Here is a 21,302-nt window from a genome sequence, read left to right on the forward strand (position 1 = left end):
CGGCCACAGAACCTTCCTCCTCTCCTGCCGCCATCTCGGCCCGTCCCCGCCTGCTGCAGCGCAGAGCACTCTGGGAGCTGTAGTCCTCCTCGCGGTGCGATGGGATTTGTAGTTCCGGACAGAGAGCCGAGCGGAGCGGGTGGGTTTTCCCTCAACTCTGAGAGGTGCCCAGGGAAGGGGGAGTTGCGGGTCTACAGCCGCCTGTCCTGGGACAAGGGCACCCTGAACTGGCTGTGGGAAAGCTTGCCTGCCTGCCCGCCCGGCGGTAACCCCGAGCCGCTAAGCCTCGGGCCTGCAGCTCAGCACTGCGCTGCTTAGGCAGTGCGTGATGCTGTTCCCGGTTCATGCCTTCTACAGCTGGGAAAGAACAGGCAAAATGAACTGGCCAGGCACCAAAAGACAAACATATGTATAAACTTACATACAGAATGCATATAAAGAACAAATTAACTGCTTTGGAAGCGCTGGTATGAAACATTTTGAAGCACTAGTGATGGGAAGAGAGAAAAGAGCTCTCATTGTCCCACGTTCTTTTCCTGTTCATGGTAATTGCTAGTATGAATTTTTGAAGTGACAGAAAGATGAAATAAACTGAACTGTGGCAACTCACACCGTGAAATGAGAGAGTACAGGATGAGAATAGATGCAAACACTCTCCCAGCTCTCTTGATTGCTGCTGTTGTGATGCAGGCCTGCAAGTGCTTGATGAGAGGTGAAAATGGATATGCATTTAATGACCATCCAGGGAGTGCAGTATCAAAATATCGTCACGATGGAAGTTCCTGAGTCATTGGTTTCCATCTGACCATGTGATCTGGGTGTAGCATCTCTAATCTGTAGTCCCCATGCTGATTGCAGCAGGTTAACCTTGCAGCTAGGTGAACTTCCTTTGTTTTAGGGAAAAGAAGGGAAACATATACAAGATGTTAGGGTTAGATGTTTGGGCTTGAAAAGGACAGCAGTCTGGCTCCAAAATGAAGCTCATGACTGCATTTCTGAGCAGACTTCCCTCTCTCTGGGAAGGCTGTCTGGGCATGCTCTCAGTGGAAATGCTGATGTACTTCAGCATCTGTCACTGGATTCCAAGCGTGGCATTTCCTCTGCTCCCAGAACAATGAGGAAAGTGAGAGGAAATACGAACAAACTCTGCGTGACAGGGAAAGAAGAGGAAACCTGAAACAATTCATGGGCAGGAGTAAAAATGAAACTGCTGCATCCCACTGTGCTTAGGAGCAATGATAAATTAAAACCAAAAAAAACCCAAAACCACCCTGCGTAGATGCTGGTTGTGACCATATGTTTCAAAAATTACAGCGGTCTGTATTATGGGCTTGTTATAAACCATTGGTGCTAAAGGTTAAGCCTGGCCAGCATGTAGGCATGAACCCCTCTAAGGGTCACTGGGATGCCTCAGGAAACGGAGTCAGGGATGTGACAGGAAGTCACTGCTTGTGATTCTTTGTTGAACTCATTGCCCATATAATATGGTACTGTTTCAGTGGGGAGCAGGGTGGAGCAATTCTATTCTGGTGAAATTCCAGTTTGTGTAATTCCCTGTTGTCAATTGATGCATTTGAATGAAAGTTTTCTCCTGTCCTAAGCTGCTGTTGGGAGCATTCATGCATTATAAAATAAATATACAGCTTCTAAATAGTAATTTCTTTTTTGTGCTTTTCAACACAGGACACTGCAGATAATACTGGATTTAGAAATCTTCACTTCAGAATTTAAATTTTCACTTTTAAACTTGGCTTTTAAACAAATACACTCCTAGCTCTATTGCATGTTACAGCCCAGTCTTCCTTAACAGGGGCAGGGTGAGAGCATCCCCAGCAGATGAATTTTAGTGCAGATATAAATGTCAGCTATTTCATAAGGGATGCATAATGAGACGAGATGGACAACGTACAGCACGTCCCATTCAGGTGTGCAGAGAGACAGTGACACAAAAGTGCTTCATATTCATTTATTTGAATCAGCAGTGTACTTGTTCATTTCTGGCAAACAGGCATGGGTATCACAAGCATTTGAGTCACACTCTGAGGAACCAGAATAAAATTCTTTCTACAGCATATTAAAACAAATGTTGATATCATGAGAAGAAGAGACGAAAAGGACAAGGATTCAAGCTTTGTGACATGGAGTGGTGCCCCTCCTAAGAATTTGGTCAGTGGTACAGAATTACAGAGTAGGTTTTTGTCATCATTTGGATTTGTGCCTGCGCAGGGAAGTTTCCCCTATCCATTGGGGCATGCTTGTGGAGGGAGCTACCTCTGCATTAACTCTTCTAGTCGCTTCAAGCTAGTTTCAGGGTCTCTTCCTTGTACCTCTTTCAGGTACTGACATGATCCCCATCATCACCATACTTGAGCACTTTTCAGTGTTGGTCCCAGAAACATCCTTGTGAGATAGGGAAGTGCTACTATCCCTGTTTTCAGACAGAGAACTGAGGTACTGATGGGTCAAAAATCACAAAGGGCATATTTAGCAGAACAGTCACTTGAAGCAGGGTCCCAGTCTTTGCTACTGCTTTGTAGGGGCTCTGTCACTGAATCATCCTACTCCTCTCTTGGATATTAGTACCCTTATTCATTTCACTAATATGAAGCCTTCCCTGGGAAGCATTGCTAGGAGTACATGTAGCTCTCCATGAGTGCTGCCTCCCTCCTCACAGAAGATTCACTGTGGGTCTCACAGGCTGCTTGACTGCATGGGGAGTGGCACCTCCACCTCTCAGGCTGCTCCCGTCACAGCAGGGCTCCAGCTCAGACCCCTAACACCAACCTACGCTTCCCTTCCTGCTGCAAGAGATATAACTGCTTCCTTCCACCAATGCCCTGAGGCAGACTCTGGTCCCAGGGTCACTCCTCTCTGTTTTGGCTCCTATGATCTATTGTCACTGTCTGACTGTGTTTCACCCATTTTATAACTATCAGCATTCAGGTCATGCTTTCCTTTTCCTACAGGGACCTGCCCTCCCTCACAGCAAAATAACAGGTAACTTGCTCTCACATGCCACAGACTTACTTTTTCTCTAAAAAACAACTGATTTCCTTTGGAACAGAGGCCTCCTTCTAAAAAGAAAAAAAAAAAAAAAAAAATATATATATATATATATACACTCTTAAATACAATATCATAACCTTAAAATCATTCTATGCAAATAAATAGAATACAAACATCACAGTTCTCAGTCTGGAGAGGTTTCTTCAAAAGGGGCAAGTTCTGGCCCTGCTATTTCACCCTGGGATGGTGAACTATCTATACAGCCTGTCATATCTGGAGCTGCTTCTTTCTACAGCCTTTCCAGATGTACCTTGGTAATGGGACTGTACTCTACTGGAATTTGGCAGCTGCTGGCTTTTTTAGGGTACTCCAGCCCTTGTACCACACACAGATTCGTAAGTTGTTTACAAACCAGGTTCAGTCAGCATCAGGCATTTAATCAGCCTCCTGACCTACTTCTTTTTGCTGCCTTGAGGAAGAAGAGCAGTGGAGATGGCTGAGGAAACACGAGTCTGCGGAACGTCCACCTCACGGCATCAGCACCGTGAATTGTAAAACACCAGGTTGCAGTGCTAATGCACTGCAGTTAATAATGCAATGTCTCCAAACCCAGTTTTAATGTGGGCCAAACACTGTTTCAGCTGGATGGTCTCAGGATCTCGGCAGTGGTTTTAGCACCCAAGCTGAGTCTCCTCGTACATGGGGAAAGCTCTGTTCTGGACTCAAGAAGATCACAGACTTCATCCATTGCCCTGGTGCAGGTCTCGAGGTTGTCAGCCAGCTTCTGGATTTTGGCCTTCAGCACAGCCTGGCTTACTTTTGTGACCTCCTTTGTGTATTCTGGCACGAGGAAGCTGTGGGAGCCGCAGAAGACCATGAAGCAGACGGAGTTGTAGAGCGAGATGGATGCCCTCTTCTCTGACTGGCGCAGTGTAGGGTCACCTGGGCCCTGCCCCCGGCGAAGGAACTCCAGGCAGCCGAGTATTTCCCTCATCTGTTTCCGACAAGTCATTGCAATTTCCTGCACCTTCCTCACCTCTCGGGAATTGCAGAGCACTAAGGAGAGGTCAGAAGTGATGCTGACGGCCCCCCCAGCTGTGGCCAGGCCCAGCCCCACAGCTGATGCCAGGAGAGAGGCTCCCAGCGTTGCTGGGCTCAGGGACAGCCCCAGGATGGCTGTGACTGCTCCTGCAGCTGTCAGGGTGCCCCCGCCGACATTGGCAATCAGGGACCTTTTGCGGAGCTTGTTGAGTTTGCGAGCTGCCTTGTGAAGGTGAGCAATTTGGCCGCGCAGCCTCTGTCTCTGATCCAGCAGGGCCACGTGGAAGTGGTGTGTGGGGTCTGGCGTTGGCGGAAAGGCAGCACTGTTCCTCTCCATGGCTTCTGTCCAGAAAAAAAGAGTCTGGATTGGGATTTATGTCAAAAACCCCCAGGAGACATGCTCATCCTGGACCACCATTTCAGGGATGGCATCCAGCCAAATTTTTGTTGCTTCACCCAGCTACAAGAAAGGTTTTCCTTCTGCACACACATGCACACTCACGTACACACACAGACCCATATGCACGTGTATATTTAATTACGTATTCCATTTTAAGTTTCAGACAGAGAAGCTTTAAAATGTTTTTCTTAATCCCTGCAAAGACTAAAATCTCCTAAGGACTGGGGTCAGAGGTGCTGTTGCCATTACCTCTGTGAAGACACAAAATGTCTCTTCAAACCCTGGGGACAGAAATTCCCCTGAAATTAGGTGACTCAGTTCCCAGAACAGTAATGCTGCCAGAACTAATGTGTTGTCCCCCTGATGGGATTCAGAGGATCTGCAATACAGAATGACATCTTTCACAAGAAAGGTCAGACTCCAAGGATGTGAAAGCCACCATCCCAGGTTTTTACTTAGGAGTTGTTTCCCATTAAAGGAGGACAGAGGGAAACTGCTGAATGGAATCTACATCTGGCTTTTCCATATAGGAGGCGAGCAGCTTATTGATGCCTTGGATGGGTATTGTGAACATCCTTCCTTTCTTTAAGCTTAAGTAACTCAAGATCCTGCAGCATTTTTTTTCCTATTGTAACCTGATGTCAGTGTAGGAACGAAGATGGGAACCATTGTTCTGTGGTGCTTAGTCCAACCTGTGGTCATAAATACCCAGTTACAGTGGCAGGGAGGCCTGCGGACCGTGTCTGAAAGGTTCATGAAGAGCACATCAGAAAAGCAGGCCCATTTTAGTATGCACTCTCTTGGGGACAGGGGAAGAGGGGAAATACAGAGTGAATAGAAAAGGCTTGAAAACTGCTGGCTCTGGAAAACCTCCTCTGGCAAAATAGCAGGAGAGCCTTTCCTTCTAGAAGCTGAATCTTCAGGGTTTCTGGGCTAGATGACCTCTGTTTGCTGTCTCTGTTCTTTGCCACAAGGGCAGAAAAAAAAGTTCCAATAAACATTTTCAGGCTGCTCTAGGGCTGCAAAATGCTTTACAAAGGCAGCCAGCATCCCTAACCCTGCTTACAGGGAACCGGAGGCAAGGGAGTCAACAGGAGTGATATAGCCAATTGTCTGGTGGAAGCAGAGTTTCTGTGCTTCACAACACTGCATTGTGCACACAGCTGTGCTGCCTCTGCACCTAGCAAGGTCCATCCATAGAGCTGAGAAGCTGCTTGCCGTCCATACTGCCCTCACAGCCAAAAGGAGTCTCTGTAGCAGAAAGACCCTGTCATTAAGCCAACTAAACAAAACTATTCATTGCTGCAGGCACCTTTTCCACTTCTAAGTCTTCTGTGCTGTGGGAATTGGAGGTGCCTGGTCCCTCACAAAGTTACACTATGTAGTTAGGATCCTTGGGGCATTATTCTGCACAATACTTGTGTTTCAGAAGGAGAAAACTTTGTACCATAAGTAGTCTTTCCTTCCTGAAGTGTGTAAGTAAATAATTCGCACTGCAGTCTTTCCCACTTCTACTTGCTTGTCCTAATCCATCTCACACAGATCCTTTAAGACGCCCCCCATGCACTTCAGAAAATGCCCTCAGTCTCTCTTGGTGTCATTGGGTCATTTGAATAATACATTAGTACATTGTGTTTCTCTCAACTGGAGGCAGTGTCCTCTTATTTTCACACTATAATCAGAGATAAAGCTGGAAGCACAAGGACTAATACTAATCTAAATGGATACTAGCGTTGAAATGAACAATGAGCATATCACCAATAACTTAACAACAGATCAATATGATGATCATTAAATATATCTATTCCTGTAGCCTCTTAACAATTTGTTCTGAAGATGTAGTTGCTGAGAACTGTCTCAGGTAATAACAGCAACTATCTCACTGAATTATTAGAACAATCACTCAATATATAGCATAGGCCATGTAGTGATGCAAATTTTTTGATACTGATTAATGCCAGCACAAAGGAAAAAAAATCCAACTCCTGCTCTTAGAGAAAAATCTCCCCAACAATAAAGGTATACATTAGTCCAAAACCTGCAAACACTTTCCTAATAGAGTACTCAGAGAGACTCCAAAAATTACTGGTTCAAACTTACCTTCAGTTTCCAGCCACCCTCCCAGAAGACAAATTTTGATCTGTTTCTGGAGGAGACCAATTTATAGCTCCTACGGACCAATTGCTGCTATGGGAATGCTTTGCCTCATACTGGGAGTTTGCCATTTCCTGTTCTCCCTTGTGCAGAAGGATGTGACACACTGGAAAGTGACCTGTGAGACAGTGAGCACACATCATGTTCAGGAAACGATCCCTGCGAATGAACATTGTGTGTTCGCTTTTCCTGAAGTGTAGGGTGAAAAAAAAATTTTAAAATCGCAGCCTATTCCTGGCTCTGAGGTAGTGCAGACATTCCCTGCAGGGAACAGTTGCCTTTCCTTTCCCTGAAATAGCAACTGACTTTACTCTGTCTGGAGCTGCTAATTGCTTGATGACTTAAGTTTCCCTCCACTACACATCTAGAGCAGTGGAGCTATCAGCCAGCCAGCTACTCCATTCAAGGCCAGTGTACTTCTAAAATCCCAGCTCTTTGGCACAATCCATAAAAGGGAAGCAGCCCCACAGCAAGACCATTGCTCTGAATTCCCATCCCTTCTCCAGTACATAAAAACATGCTGCAAAAGGAGTGATCACCCTGTGGTTTTACTCTGTTTCTTAACCATAGTTACCACAACGGCGGAGAAACAATCCTGTTGTTTTCCTGAAGTGCCTGCCCAGCAATCAATAATCAGAAAGAAAGAATCATTTGGATCCTCCGTTTTGCTGCCTCCTGTTGCCTGGCAGTTGTGCCACACAGATGTGGCCAGAAGGAAGAAGTGATGAAGGTGTTGGGGAGGAGCAGCCTAAGTGCCACTCCTGGTGCTGCCTTCCATGCTGAACCAGGGCCAGTTTTAATCAAAGAAAGATTCTTTCGATGGGGTCAGGAAGAATCACTTTTTTGACGGCACCAAGTGGTAGACCAAAGTGGCATGTGTCTTTATTGACACAGGGCTTGTGGTACTGGGGACATTTCTTTTGAGCAGCTGTGCTTGAAGATGGGACATGTACTTTCTCATTTGGTGGATTCTTACTCCTCAGGACTATTTGTTGACAGAGAACCTCTGATTTTGCCCTAGAGTTCCCCTGACCTATCTAATCTGAAAGCCATCTACTGTCACTGAGTGAGGCTTTCCTGTCGAATTTGTGAGATGCTTAGCCACACAGTTGCTGGAGCTGACCTTAAAAAGGGCCAAGACTGAGAGGCAGCAGGCAGGGAGAGGAGAAGGCTGGGATCATTCATTTCAATGGCAGCTTGGTTTTCAATTATGTTAAAATAGGTGTGAAATAGTATGTCAAATGTTTTTTCAGGGGTGGACCTACAGGAGATGAAACAGGAATGAAAAAATAAATAACATGGAAGAGTTGTTTCAACCTGTTACAGACATGAAAAGCAAAAACATAATTTTGAAGATGCCTAAATATGCAGTCCTGGTCTGTTAAAATTTGTACATACTGCACGTTAACAGGAAGGTGAGCTTTGACACTGAAGGAAACTGTGCTTTAGCCCTTCCCTTTGTTTAAGCAAGCATATGCTTGAATTGGAGCCCATCTGCCTTGGCAAGGGTTTGCAGTTGATAGAGAGCTCTTTTCTCACACTCCCGAACAGAATAGGGCACTTTTTTTTCATGTAACTGCATCTGTGTTAGAATTTGTGCCTGCAGATATGTCCTTGTTAGGACAGCGAGTTTTGGTAGAAGTGAAATAACAAAGAAAAGGAAAAAGAAAGGGTCTTGTATAAGCCTAAGATGATGACATACTTTTGGATGCTCCCCTTCCTTTCCCAGTTCTCTTCTTTCAATATACTCAGCTGCAAAATATTGTCAGAAACGCCTGCAGTGCTCAGTCTGTGGGCAAACAGCTGATATGGGTGCAGAAGAGACAATTCATTTTTCTTAGAGTATTCCCTCACAGACTTTCATGCCCACTGAAAGATCTGCACTCCACTCAAGATGAGATGCTGGTCTCAGCTGAGGATGGCTTCTCACAGGAATCATCCCTGGGCTCCTTCACCATTTAAAGAGAATGTTTACCCCTAATTCACCCCTATAATAAGGGGCATACCCAGAAAGGATGGACTTCACATGAGGTTCTACAGATGTCAATGTGATTTTAGGAAAGAGACGTGTATTATAATAAGAAACATTGTTCCCTAGGGAGTGGCCCTACCACAGCATTTTGCTATCTGTTCTATTTTTTGCTATCTGTTCATTTTGCTATCTATTCTGGTCCCTGCTGACACTCTCAAACATCCCTCTGGTGAGAGTGCTGGTCTTCTCTTGCACTGATAATTAGAAAGATCTGCTCCAGCAAAGGTGGGAATGGGAGCTGGATGGGAGAAAAGTGTCTTCTCTCAGCACCTGCCAAGGACTGAAAGCTTTTAGTGCCATTAGTGGACTTGCCCAGATGTAAACACATCTGCTGGGTCACCAGGTAGGTCCTAGGAACCTGCTTGGAGTGAATTTTAGCTTATCAGGGTTCTCCAGACTTGTGGGGTAGGTCTGACCTTCACTGGGCAGCTCTGCAAGCTGGTGGAGGCCTGACCATCCTGCCTGCAGTACTCTTTCACCCACCCCCTCTGCTGCTGCTGCCTCTTTGTTGGTGACCTGTGAAGCACTTGGGCTTGATGGTGGAAGGGGCACAGCAGGTGTTTCACAATGATCTGGCCAAAAATGGTACCTCTGCTCCACCCTTTCCCATCTAGCCATATCCTCTTGAAATGCCTGAGGGCATTTTGTGGGAGCGGGTGACCAGAAAAGGGAAGGAAGGATGTTTTATTGCCTCAGCTCTCTTCCTTTCTGGGGATTTTGGCAGAAAGGACTGATCTTTATGCTCCTGGTCTCTCCAGCAGAAGGGATATATGGCAGAAGTGTTTGATCTGAAGCTGTTTGCATGCACATGTGTAACATTTGAAGCTGGAGTTTCAAATATACTCTTCCTTTATTAACATTGTTTTGAACATATAACTGAGAAAATTTGAGTAAATTTACACTTATATACCATCTTTTTTAACAGGAGATTTCTGCCATGCTTGGTACTTTCAACCTTAACTGCTGGATGCTGGAGCTAAAAGCTGTCTTTTTTTCTTTTATTTTCTTTTTCAATTGAATCAAAAACAAATTTTAACTTTTCACAGTGAGATATTAATTCAAAATCAGTAGAAACTAGAATAAGTCAAAAATAAAACAAAGAAAGCAAATTAGAACAAAAAGGGTTGCCTCAGCTTTTCGCAACCTTACCGGTAGATGCAAATTAATTTTTTGAAAGCATTCCAGAATGAGACAGGCTGCTCTGGCCTCTGGTCACTGGTGTATGTGGGACTTCAGCAAAGAGCAGAGCAGGGTGGGGGGAACAGGAAAGCCTGTGGGATGAGAACACCTCTTGTTAGTTCCATTTAAGCAGAAAATTAGTCGAGCGCACTGACACTGAATGCTTTGTGAGCAAGCATTCATGTAACAAAAATACCATCCTAAATTGCCTTGTCACAACACTGTTAGCAGTGTTTGCAGAGATCAAGTATTTATTTGGACGTGGAGAATGAATTTCTGCAATGTATTTAAAAAGCCCAGCTTATGCTGCCATTTGCCAGCTTTAATTACATGTTTCAGTGCAGGCTGTGGGGCATAAGACTCCGTCTCTGACGCACAAAGAAGCAGCTCCCCACTCAGCCCATAAGCCTCCAGCCCTGGCTGTGGCACAGCTGACGTAACCCAGTGCAGCCACATGCAGGTTCTGCTGGGACCAGTGCTGCTGGAGGAGTTTTCTCTGTTCACCGTCTTAGCAGTGGCAGCAGCAGCACCACAATGAGCAGGTCTGGCTACCCATTCCCTCCAGGACTGTAGAAAACAGAGAATTGTTAACCTATTTCCAGAACTGCAAAGAAACCTAATCGGTTGGTAAAAAGTAGAAATTAGGTAACCTGGTTTCTTGTGCCTCTTTTCTAGTGGAGTTCTTGGTGGCTGAGTTCACAAGGCAATATTTCTCTTGAAAGAAAAGAGTCTGGATTCTTCTCACCTACAAAAACTGCTTGTTTTTATGAAACTTTCAAGAAGGCAGCGTCTCTGAAACCTTGACTGCTTTGTCAAATTCTGGCTGAGATTGCCTAGGAACCTCAAAAGCTGCTGTCATTACATTGACTAACCCTCCCATCTGGCACAACAGAAACATGAGAGAGACACAATGGCCTAAAGAAGTCTAGGAAAAGTTAAAAATTGTTACCTTGAACTTCAGATAGAGATGCATCTCACCAAAGTTCAGCCCTCTTTAGAGGTTCATACGCAGTCAGTTTATTCACATTCTGAAGCTCCCTCTAGAGCCAGCAGAAGGAAGAGTCACCCCAAAAGCTGGTTCAGTCCGTCTCTTCCAGGCGCTGGCTCTGTAATATGTGACAAATTACAGACAGCAATTCTTTATCCCTTTCCTGCGTCATTCAATGTCCCACAGGTTTGCTAGGTTGATGTTCCAATTTCAAATATCCTGTCTCTCTGCTCTGGTCCAGAGATGTTCCCTTAAACCAGCCCTTGCTGTCCTGCAGTGTGAGCAGGAGATGCTGTTGTGGAAGACTGTGTGTGGCAGCGGTGCATCCCTGCCTGTGCCCTCCCATAACAGGCCTTTCTCGCCCGTGCGTTTTTCAGACACCTTTTGACCCTGCTGATAGGAGTCAATGGAGCTGCCTCCATTGTCTCCTGGGACAGAAAGTCCAGAAGTTCACAGTTACTCATGGTGATGCCTTTTCCTGGTCTTAAAATCAAGAGTCATACATGGTTAGAAGGGGAAAAGGGATTTTATTTATTTATTTTTTATATTGGTATTTATTTTAAGGATCCTTAGGTGCACACGTCCAGGTCATATGCATCAAGATGCACCCCGCCGAGTATCTCCCAAAGATCGGGTATAACATTATAGGTTTTATTAATTAGCATATCTATCAAAGATTCCCCAATGAGAGGTTCAAGTGAGCCCCCCCTTCCCCAAGGAACCTTCCCCTGGATGGTTCTATCTTGGTCTACAGAATGTGTTCTGGAGAGGACCTTGGGGTCTGGGGCACACTGATCCCTAGCTATGAAGCTTCTAAAATGTTTAGTCTCTCAGCTTGACAAACAAGTCCAAGAATGTAGGCTAAAAACACTAAGAATACAGAAGTTGTAAAAAGGTATAACGGCGGTATAAAAGAAAAGGCAAAAAATCTTCATGGCATCAATGGTGTAAAGAAGTGTCTTCTTTTGCCTATTTTCAGCTAATGTACTCCTTTCACTGAGTGGTCCTTATGATGACTGTGTGGGATCAGGGAAAGAAAAGTCCACAGGTTTGGTGACGCTGCACTAAGGTGTCTGCAGCACGTGGTCCCGCCTCGTTCTTGCGAGTGATAATTTGTCAGTCTCATTTCCAGTATCAGCAGAGCACATGTACAAGCCAGACAAGTACAGAAGAACATACGGTTTTACAGAGCTGCACTTGGGAATTCAAAGAAAGCATGTGAGCCATAACATCACTGCATCCAAGTTCCAGTCATTTCTTCTAAGCCCAGGGAGACTAAGATTCAGTTTAAGATGGCTGAATCTGAACTGAAAACAAAACCAAAGCAAAACAGATTCAATTTGTTATTATTTTTGTGAAGCCAGGACTTTTATTTCCAGGTCATGTCTTCCATTCTCAAAATACAATGGCCGCAAGGTGATTCCTCTTGGCAACCACAAGGGCTGGAAAATATAATCAGAAACATTTTGACCTTTTTCCAGAAAAAGAAAGAAAATTCTTCCTCACTAAAAGCCAGATAAATCTTTCTGTACCTTTGTTAGAATTAATATTAAGGCATTACCTGGTGTGAGGGCCTCAGGACTTGTTTATTACACAATGCTGAGACCTGATCAGAAAGAAGACCTGTCAGTAATACAAAACTCTTTGAAAGGAAATTTTTAAAGAGGGAGTGATAGTCTCATGAAGGAATTTAGGGCATCTTCAAACACAGAACTGAATCTGTTAATGGGAGATCTGGCAAGAGCAAGTTCCCACTCCCATGAGTTCTGTGCTTCCCAAAGAGGGGAAGATGGCCAGCTGCAGAGGTGGGACATGATGGGGACAGGAGCTTAGTGTTTCTCCCAGGCTCCTAGTTCAGATGTATGCTGTGCCTGAGCACTCAGCTGCCAGTGTCCCTGAAGCAGTTTCAGACTATAGGGATGGTCAGCAGATGCTCTTGGCCTGGGTGTATCCAGCTCACTTTCTGCACCCTCATGAACAAATTATCAGGACACGGGAGGGAGAAAAGGAAACCTGGGAGAGAATGCGCTTCGCTGCACCTGCAGATACTCCCTGCATGATTAGCAGAAGCCATGTCAAGTGCAGAGCATGGCTATGTGACCCTGTGGTTTGCAAACACATGCATTTTCAAATTTAAGAGGTTTTCGGAGGTACAAAGGCTTGGAAGTGTAGTAAATTCCTCTGGTAGTGTCTGATCAAATGCCGCCCTTAAAAAGATCTGGTAGTGCCTCTTTTTCACCTGTCCAGTAATGAAAAGCAGCAACAACAACAGTAAGAGAGCCCACCCCAAAACCAAGGTAAGAAAACAAACAATAAAACAATAAAAAGAAAAAAACATCTCTTTTTTATTTTTTTTCTAACCCACCCATACCAACAGTAAAGAGAGTCCTGGTTTTGAGTCTAGCTGACTGGGTCTTGGACAAGTTTTATAGAAAAGAGTAAAGCCATTTGTATCTCCCCAGGTTGAACAGAGTCAAGGTAAACCCTCTTGTCACTGAGGCCCCTGCAGAAAAGATTCTACCTTACCCTTTGCTTCTCACTGCCAGAAGTTGCTTTGTAGGCACATGGAAATTGCTTAAGATGAGGAGATACACCTCTGAAATTTAAAAAAAAAAAAAAAAAAAAAAATTTTAAAACTTTGTAGAGAATGAGTGGAATTCAAGGAATATTTTGTAAAATACATCTTAACAACAGCATTTCTTTTGATCTTCATGGCATTTGGAGCTCTGGGGAAATGGAAACCCTAAGTCGCACCAGGGAAGAATTAAGTTACCAAGGATCACTCTTCTGACTCATGCTCACAGCAAGATCACAGGCAGGCCATACAAGTTTTATGCAGAGGAGGTGCTTGTGTGGAAGGGAATCTCTTCTTTACTTCCTCAAAAGTTACACATGGCTACGTGTTTAATTTAAGCTGTTAAGATAGCTTTTCTCAGGTTGCTTTGTAGCCTGTGTCCTCACCATATGAGCTCTCCCATTCACTCTCTCCGTCCCATTCCTGATTAGAGGACACATCCATGTGGCTTGGGAGGGCTGCTCCAGAGAACAACCCTGGAGCAAGCTGTCAGATCATTCCCACGTTCATACAGGGTCTTCTGGCTTACATTTGCTCCTTGCAATATCATCAATGGGGCCCTTTTAGCACTCATTCCATTCTCTCTTTGTGCACACAGTCTAGATCCAGCTTTTCCCCCTAACTCCCTGTTTTGAGACACTGGTGGGGAAGAACACCAGGATGCTGGAGGGTCAGAGGTATTTCCTAGTACTCTGAGGAAGTATATGAGGAACGACACGAAGATGACAAACTTTATAGGGTACATGTGTGGCTCTGTGGATAAGCCAGAGAGGGATGCGTGTTGTGGTCTATTTCAGTACCTGTGTTATAGTGAAAGGAAGGAGAAAAGCCCTGGATATGATGTGTAAGCCCCAGGGGAAGAAAATTAAAATCAGAATGTGTGCTCCTGTGCTGCTGAAAAGCTTCTGGTGTGCTGCTCGCAGCCAGGGAGGGATGTGGATGGTAGATTTACAACATGGATGAGAGTAAGATTTCAGCAAGACTTGGGAACACTTCTGAACTACAGAACACTTGCATGAGAGGGATGGATCTCATCTAGATCCAAAGAGAAATGGGCATCTGGCTATGAGCATGCAGTGTTGCCTTCTGTACCTCCCAAATATTTGTCATACAGGTACCACTGCTTGCATCCATACTGAACTCAGTATTCCGCAGGAGATATTTGGCTGTTGGGATGGCCTTTATGTCCATCATGAATCAAATCTCTGTATATGACAAACCTGCTTTGAAGAGTGTTTGTGAACTCTGCCTTCAAGGACAAATTGCATTCTTGATACCAAGATCAGATTTTGACTGATATCTCTTGTAGTATCCTAGGGCTCCCCTCTAGGCTGGGTATTATTTTATATTTGCAGCACATCAGACATCCAGTGATTGTTCAGATCAGATGACAACATTTTGTAGTGAGCTGGTATAGCTCTATAAAAATGTTTTCATACTTGAAGCAGCTGTGCAGACTTGGAGAACTGGAACTGGGCAGAAAGGGTGAATATGTTCTCTTGCTGTCAGCCCTTACTTGAACATGATGCAGTCAGGGAGCTGCATTGGGTCTCAAAAAGTAAATATGTTGCTGTACTTTGTGCCTCTTTACAGTGATGTCTGAAGATGAACATCCTTCTTCCTTTAGCTTTAGTGCACACCAAACATTGCACCTGAAGCACTTCCTTCTTCAGCCATTCCGAAGGCAGGTCTTCCCACAAGGAGTGGTCAGGAGGGAGTCTGGAAAATAGTAGTCTTTTTCCCTAAAATCTGCTCCTCAGTAGGAATCTTTTCCTCCATAGCAGAGTAGATTGCAAGTAGGCATTGGTAATCAGACCACCTACTTCTCACCACCTTTTGTATTTCGGGAAGCATATGGTGGCTGACACATTTCCTGATGTATACTCAAAAATCAGATCAGTTTGGATCCAGGACCTCTGACTATTGACATGAAGCTACAGACAACTCACTTCCTTGCTGTTCCACAGCAATTTCAATGAACTTTGGAGGTAGCTGTTCTCACCTGATATGCAGGGAAACAGAGATAAGGAGGAAGCCAATGCTTTGCTCATTGCCTCCTGGGCAGAAACAAACGGTGAATGTAGGTGGCCTTAGTTTCAGGTGAATGTTTGCTCCATGAAGCAACCCTCTGACCTGGCACAGCTTTATAATACTGATCAGGTCATGATTTTAAATTCCCTTGTTCTGGGCCTTTTCAAGACTAGTGTTTGAGACTTTCCCTTATTTAAGGATATATCATACTTCTGACTCTAAAGAGCTTGATGTGAGGAGTACTAATTCAGCTGTCACTGCCACACATTCTTTTCTTTATATTTCTTGAAAAGAAAAGGTTTCTGTAAGGCAACAAGAATCTTTCCCTTGTAAGGCTTCTGGAACAAAATGTCTTTTTTTTTTTTTTTAATTATTAATATGCAAGTGATTGGACAGCTGTCATAGGGATTCTCATTTGAATAGATGTCAGCAATAAGGAAAGAATATTGCTTCTTGCAGGTAATTTTAAAAACCATCTTAGAATCTGTTCATCAGTTCAAAACTGCCAGAGGAGTCTAGCGGAAAACGAAGAGACACGGATGTATTGAGGATCCCAAAACTGAGCACTTTACATAACAAACCTTACACATGCTGAAAAATAAGGTGGCAAAACAACCCACCAGAAGTATTCCTCCTCCTCTAGCTCTTCTCTGAAGACGCCTGCTTGCTCAAATTCACTTATTTACTCTGTTTTCACAGGTGCAGTGATACCAGCAGCTATTTTTGCTCTTAGCTCAGGCAGCATTTCAGCTGCTGGACATCCGTGCCAAACTGCTCCTTTCCTTCGCCGACTCTGCATCCCAGCGTCCTCTAGGAAAAGTGCAGGGAACGTCATCTTCAATCCCCGCCCTCCAGCAACACAGGGACAGGAGAGGGGGCAATGTCTTCTCCCTCAAAGATTCTTGTCCACCTATTCTGAGCCATTATGAGCTTGTTTTCATGAGGTGGCAGCTCATCTTCCTGGCTTCTCTGCAGAAAGTGGAGGGGTTGCAGGTTGTATTTGGGCATCGTGGGCCACTGATGGTGGAAGAGAAGTGAGAAGAGTCAAAGCTATTGCTTAGTAAAAGAGGAACAAAGACAGTAATGCAGAATCTTTCCGTGGAGACTGCAGAGGTGCCTAAATGCTCTTCTGCAACCAGGTCTTTCCCCAGATTCTGTACCACAGAACCCAAGAGGCAAAACAGGCCCAAACCATAGCTCTGAAGTGTCTTGATTAATCAGAGAAAGCTAACATGCTTAGCTGCTCGTAGCAAGAAAAGACAGTTGTTCTCTGCTTGACAAAGGTGGGCACCAATGGGGAGCAGCTGAACCCCAAGGGCTGCAGTCAGCCAGAAGTTTAAGACTGGCTGCCTTGGAGGAAATGAAACTGCCTAAGCGATGTGCATGGGATGGGAAAAGATGCAACTTTCCACCAGGAGTTAGTAGGGAGACTTGTACATTGCCACCCAAACCAAAACTGTGGGTCAGGATTTTATCCAGCCAGCAGCTGAAAGGTGGAACAAACAGCTCTTTCTACTGCCCCCCTTGGGTTTTGTGACTGTTGAATGGGATGGAAATGCTATTATCTTAGAAGGACATTTTGGAAACTGAAGCTGGCTGCTCTTAGCCCAAAACCTCTGGAGATGTTTCCTTGTGAGGGTGCTGAAGTGAAGGCGAAAGGGCGTTTCAGATCCGACTGACCACTCTTGGCCCTATAAAAGGTCAGCCAAGCCATTCCCACATTTTTATGTGTTTGATGGCAAAAGAGTTGGGAATCACCAAACCGAGGTGCAGGAACTGTTGTTTCCAGCCATCCTGAACCTAAACCTGGTGACTACACAATGTTGACGATAAGTGCCAGTGGCAGTAGAGTTTTGTTATAACTGAAAACTACTTCTCTGTCCACTAGGACTGTCATCAAACAGCTGCATACAACTGGGCCAAAAGTGCTCCCTGTTGTCTGCAACTAGAGAGCTGCTGAAGCATTAGCTTTGAGAGCCTTCTACAGTCCCTGCTTCACCAAGGAGGGTACTGTCAGGGCACCACCAGCCCTGCCTGTCCCTGCCCAGCATTTCCTGGGGCTTCCCCAATGCTGTCCTCATCCCAGGATCCCATTCCAGCCCCCCTGGAGCCCTCAGTCCCTATCCCAGCAACACAGAAACAGGGCCAATCTCAAGTTCCCCTCAGCCCTGCCCGGCCATGGTCCCACGGCACCAGGCAGGTATCCAATGCCCAGAGCTGGGGCTGAGCCCAGAGCCCCTCTCCTGATCCCACCTGCAGACTGACATCTTGGCCTTGCCTGTGTGTGTGTATGGGAGGGAGCTGAGGTTTGTGGCAAATTAAAAGTTAAAATGAGCAGACTAACTAATTACATTTTGAACAGGTTTTGGTTTGGGATTTTTTCCATATGAAATTAGATGAATCATCTCTGAACCATTTTTCTGCTGACAGAAAATGTTGGGAGTTAACACCTATAGCTGGGCCTCAGCAGGAGAAGGGTAAAAAACATGAATCAAACTAAAATTGGAGGATCAAAGCAACTGTATTTTTCAGAATTGCAAATGACTCTCAATTCTCCTATCTCCAAAACAGAGATGGGCTTTACATGGGAAAGTCATGGTAATGTGAAATGCAGTGCAGTTAGGTGTTCATGTGGAAAAGTAATAAGGAAGGGGAGGAATAGGAGAAAGGGTTCAAGAATTATCCTCAGTATGAGTACAAACAGCTGAAGACTGGACCTTTGTAAGGTGCTCTTCCTAGGACTTGTAATGTCATCTGTGGTGGCCACAGCTTTGTCCCCTAGAGCCAGGTCAAATATCACAAAAGGGACATGTGATAATTGAAAAGCTACCCTGATTTTGCAATTTTGTTAGCTGGCTAGCAGGCACTAAGTTTGGTTTGGATTACTATAGATTTTTGCAAGTTAGTAGGCATTTGTTACTGGGTATAATAATCTGTACTTTCCATGCTGACTGGGAAGTGCTCCAAGGGGCTTTCAGATCTAATCTCTTGCAGTCCAAGCTGGCTCACATTGCTAGCACCTGCAAAAAAAAAATTTGTTCTGTAGGATTTCCTGGCAGATTTTTGTTACTCTACCAGAGATCTCTGTCCGTACTGACAGTGCACGCAGAGACCGACAGCCTGGAACGCGATTGAGATCCTGTTGTTCCTGATTTCACCTCTTTTAAGGTGAGGTAGCAAAGCTGGCTGTAATTGTGACGGTAAATGCATAAGAGGGAGGGAGAATCTTTCCCAGTAAGGATCCTCCCTATCTGTTCATTTTTATGTCTGCATTGCAGGCGTATATGTACTACTTCTGTATGTCTTAAATAAGCTTGACCATGACTAGGGTGATGATCTCTGGTGCACAGCTTCTGGTTTTCGTGCTGCTAATCACACAAGAAACAGCAGGTTTTGGGGGAGGAGGATGAACCATGAACCACAGTCTTTGTATATTTACTACTCAATGAGGTGATGCTGTATTCATATCTCCTTGTAGGCCTTGATTATCCTCTTACATCCTTCCCTTAATAAAAATGACTTGACTGCTTGCGTATAAAAATGGTCATGAGATTATAAAATCTTTTTTAAAATAAGGAAAGGGAATAATGGAATAGACACAGAAGGGGAAAATCAAATAAGTAGGAGCCCTTAAAATAATTACAAAATTTAGCCTCAAGTTGCTCAGTTTAACGTTTGATAGAGAATGATAGAGTCAAAAGAGTGAGACAAGGACTACAACAATGTGTTGCAGTGATGCTGTGGCACGTACTGAGAAGCTTTTCCTCTGGAGATGGTTGATGTTGTGGTTGTCACTGCTATACAGGATTTAGGCATACAGCTGTGTGCCAGCTGTGTGTATATTAGGAAAACAGTCTTGGTGATATTAAGTTACAGACTCGAGGAAAGTGTGCTATTGTGATGCATTATTACTCTTGTAAGATGAGGTTTGCAGAGAATGGGGGAGGTAGAAAGGCTTCTGTCCCAACACAGGCATTGGCATTGGTGGTTGAAGAGTTGGTGAGTATAAAAACCTTCTGCTTAGTCACTGTAATGAGTTTCATTTTTAAAGGACATCAAGGATTCTGCCAGACCTAGATGGGACAGAGCAGACATACTGATCCACCTGATTGCAGGAAACTTTAGGGGATGTCAACAATTTCACTGTTCAGTTCTTTATGCCCCCTACTACTACATGGAGTAAATGTCATACAGTCAAGATCTCTTGCCTTTGTAAAATTTCCAGTGAACCTTGCTCTATAAGCCATCCCACTTCCAATATGGTTTGAAAACCCAGATCCAGATTTGCTGAATTTGCCATCTTATTGGCACTCTCTGCCTCATCATAGCATCATAATTCCTCAGCTAGGGGACCTCGATGACAAGGAGGAGTTAGAAAGAAAACATAAGTGGGAGAAAAATGTGTTTATTTTCCTAAAGTCTTTTTTACCATAATTATACAAGAAAATGTCAAAGTGCCTATATGAGTTTTTTTTTTAATCCGACCTTGTGAATTAATTGAAGAGTCTTCCAAAATCTTCAAGAGATTAATTTTACTGTCCTCTAGTGGAATGAAATAGAGGAGTGAGGTGGTATTTTTCCACTCACAGATTTTTCATTTTGTTGAAACAGGGAAGTTGATCATAACTGATCAGCATCATACCTAAACTATGCAAGTGCAGTTTGTTAACATGAGGTACAAATGCAGCAATCTGACAGTGCTAAACTATTGATGGCCATTAAACTTCAATGTAAACAAATTAGGAAATCCTGACAGACACACAAAACTATACACAAAGTTGTAGCTGGTAAGAATGTGTGTGTGCTAATAGGGTAGTCACTACATTGTGGATAAAGAGCTTTGCATTGCTTTGAGCTGCAGCCAAAGCTTTTATGTACAGAAACTGCTGTGAGGTGATCTGTTACATGGAATAAGAGCAGTGAACAAAAATTGTCATTTTTTCTTTCCAGCTTCAGAGCAAAATACGAATGGAATGATGCATTCACATCTCTTGCAGACTCAAGCTCTGTTAATTTTTTCCCCCGTGTTAATGAGTCATACGAACAGATTTTACAGATTTAGCACTGTGTGCTTTATTTAGAGTGTAGTCTGTTTCTGAGTGCCAGAGACTTACATGCAGCTCTGTGGTCTAAAACAAAATTATTAATCTTTGGTCTTCATGTCCCAAATTATTCCACTGACGTTAGAGGGCCTTTTGCTATGTTAGCAATAGGAAAGTATTTCAGAGAAAGTGGTCCATTCTGAGGGTGATAAAGTATATGCTGTCTAACACTTCATGCAAAGTCTGGAAAGTCTGGAAACTTTATGTTTGGAAGTACAGGAAAAAATTATCCCTGACTGTTTCACAGAAGGCAGAGGTGTAAATCTCGGTAGAAGCGACAGCACAGCTTTGTGCTACCTCACTCTCTCTGAAACCATTTTATTTTAAAGAATGAGATTCTAACTGTTTGCTTTCTTATCTAATGTAAAAAGGATTCTCTGAAGATTAATACTGAGTTTTCCGACTCACGTTAGCTTTAAACGAGAATTTTTAATTTACAAAGAAAACCAAAACTTTCGCGTTCTCGAGGTCCGTTTGGCGGCAGGACTCGGGATTTCTTGTCCCCTAGCCACCCAAATCCAACTCTTTTCGCGACAAGACACCAACAGACGAAAAACAGCTGCTCCCACGGCCTCACAGATGTAAAAAAAGGACGATTTAATGACAGATAAAGTAGAGAAAACCAATTCTATTTCACCCGAAGAAACACAGGACGGAGCGCGGGGCGCAGAGCGGCAGCGGCGCGGCGCGGGGCGGGGCGGACCAATCAGCGCCCGCCGCGCTGCTATAAAAGGGGCGCCGCGGGGCCGCTCCTACCCAGTGCTCCCCGTTCCGCCGGCATGTCGGAAGGGCCT

At 44.4% G+C, this 21,302-nt stretch overlaps 3 protein-coding genes across 3 annotated transcripts in view; 1 reads left to right on the forward strand and 2 right to left on the reverse strand.

Moving 5' to 3' along the window:
- DDX47 (DEAD-box helicase 47) overlaps nt 1-34 on the reverse strand; it is an 8,050-nt gene extending 8,016 nt beyond the window's left edge. Inside the window, exon 1 of the mRNA XM_017737748.1 lies at nt 13-34. Coding sequence (XP_017593237.1) covers nt 13-34 — 22 coding nt within the window. The remainder of the gene's footprint in view (nt 1-12) is intronic.
- Nucleotides 35-1,952: 1,918 nt separating this feature from the next.
- APOLD1 (apolipoprotein L domain containing 1) lies at nt 1,953-9,865 on the reverse strand. Its single transcript, XM_017738055.1, has 3 exons — nt 9,783-9,865; nt 6,548-6,719; nt 1,953-4,389 (listed from the first exon to the last, which is right to left on the reverse strand). The coding sequence occupies exon 3, from the start codon at nt 4,382-4,384 to the stop codon at nt 3,644-3,646; it is 741 nt and encodes a 246-aa protein (XP_017593544.1). The 5' UTR covers nt 4,385-4,389; nt 6,548-6,719; nt 9,783-9,865; the 3' UTR covers nt 1,953-3,643.
- A 9,462-nt stretch (nt 9,866-19,327) lies between these two features.
- LOC103618267 (histone H1.11L) overlaps nt 19,328-21,302 on the forward strand; it is a 2,560-nt gene continuing 585 nt past the window's right edge. The window contains exon 1 of the mRNA XM_008636652.2: nt 19,328-19,405. Coding sequence (XP_008634874.1) covers nt 19,328-19,405 — 78 coding nt within the window. The remainder of the gene's footprint in view (nt 19,406-21,302) is intronic.

The sequence above is a fragment of the Corvus brachyrhynchos genome, unplaced genomic scaffold (genome assembly GCF_000691975.1).
Source record: "Corvus brachyrhynchos isolate BGI_N302 unplaced genomic scaffold, ASM69197v1 scaffold56, whole genome shotgun sequence".
NCBI lineage: Eukaryota > Metazoa > Chordata > Aves > Passeriformes > Corvidae > Corvus > Corvus brachyrhynchos.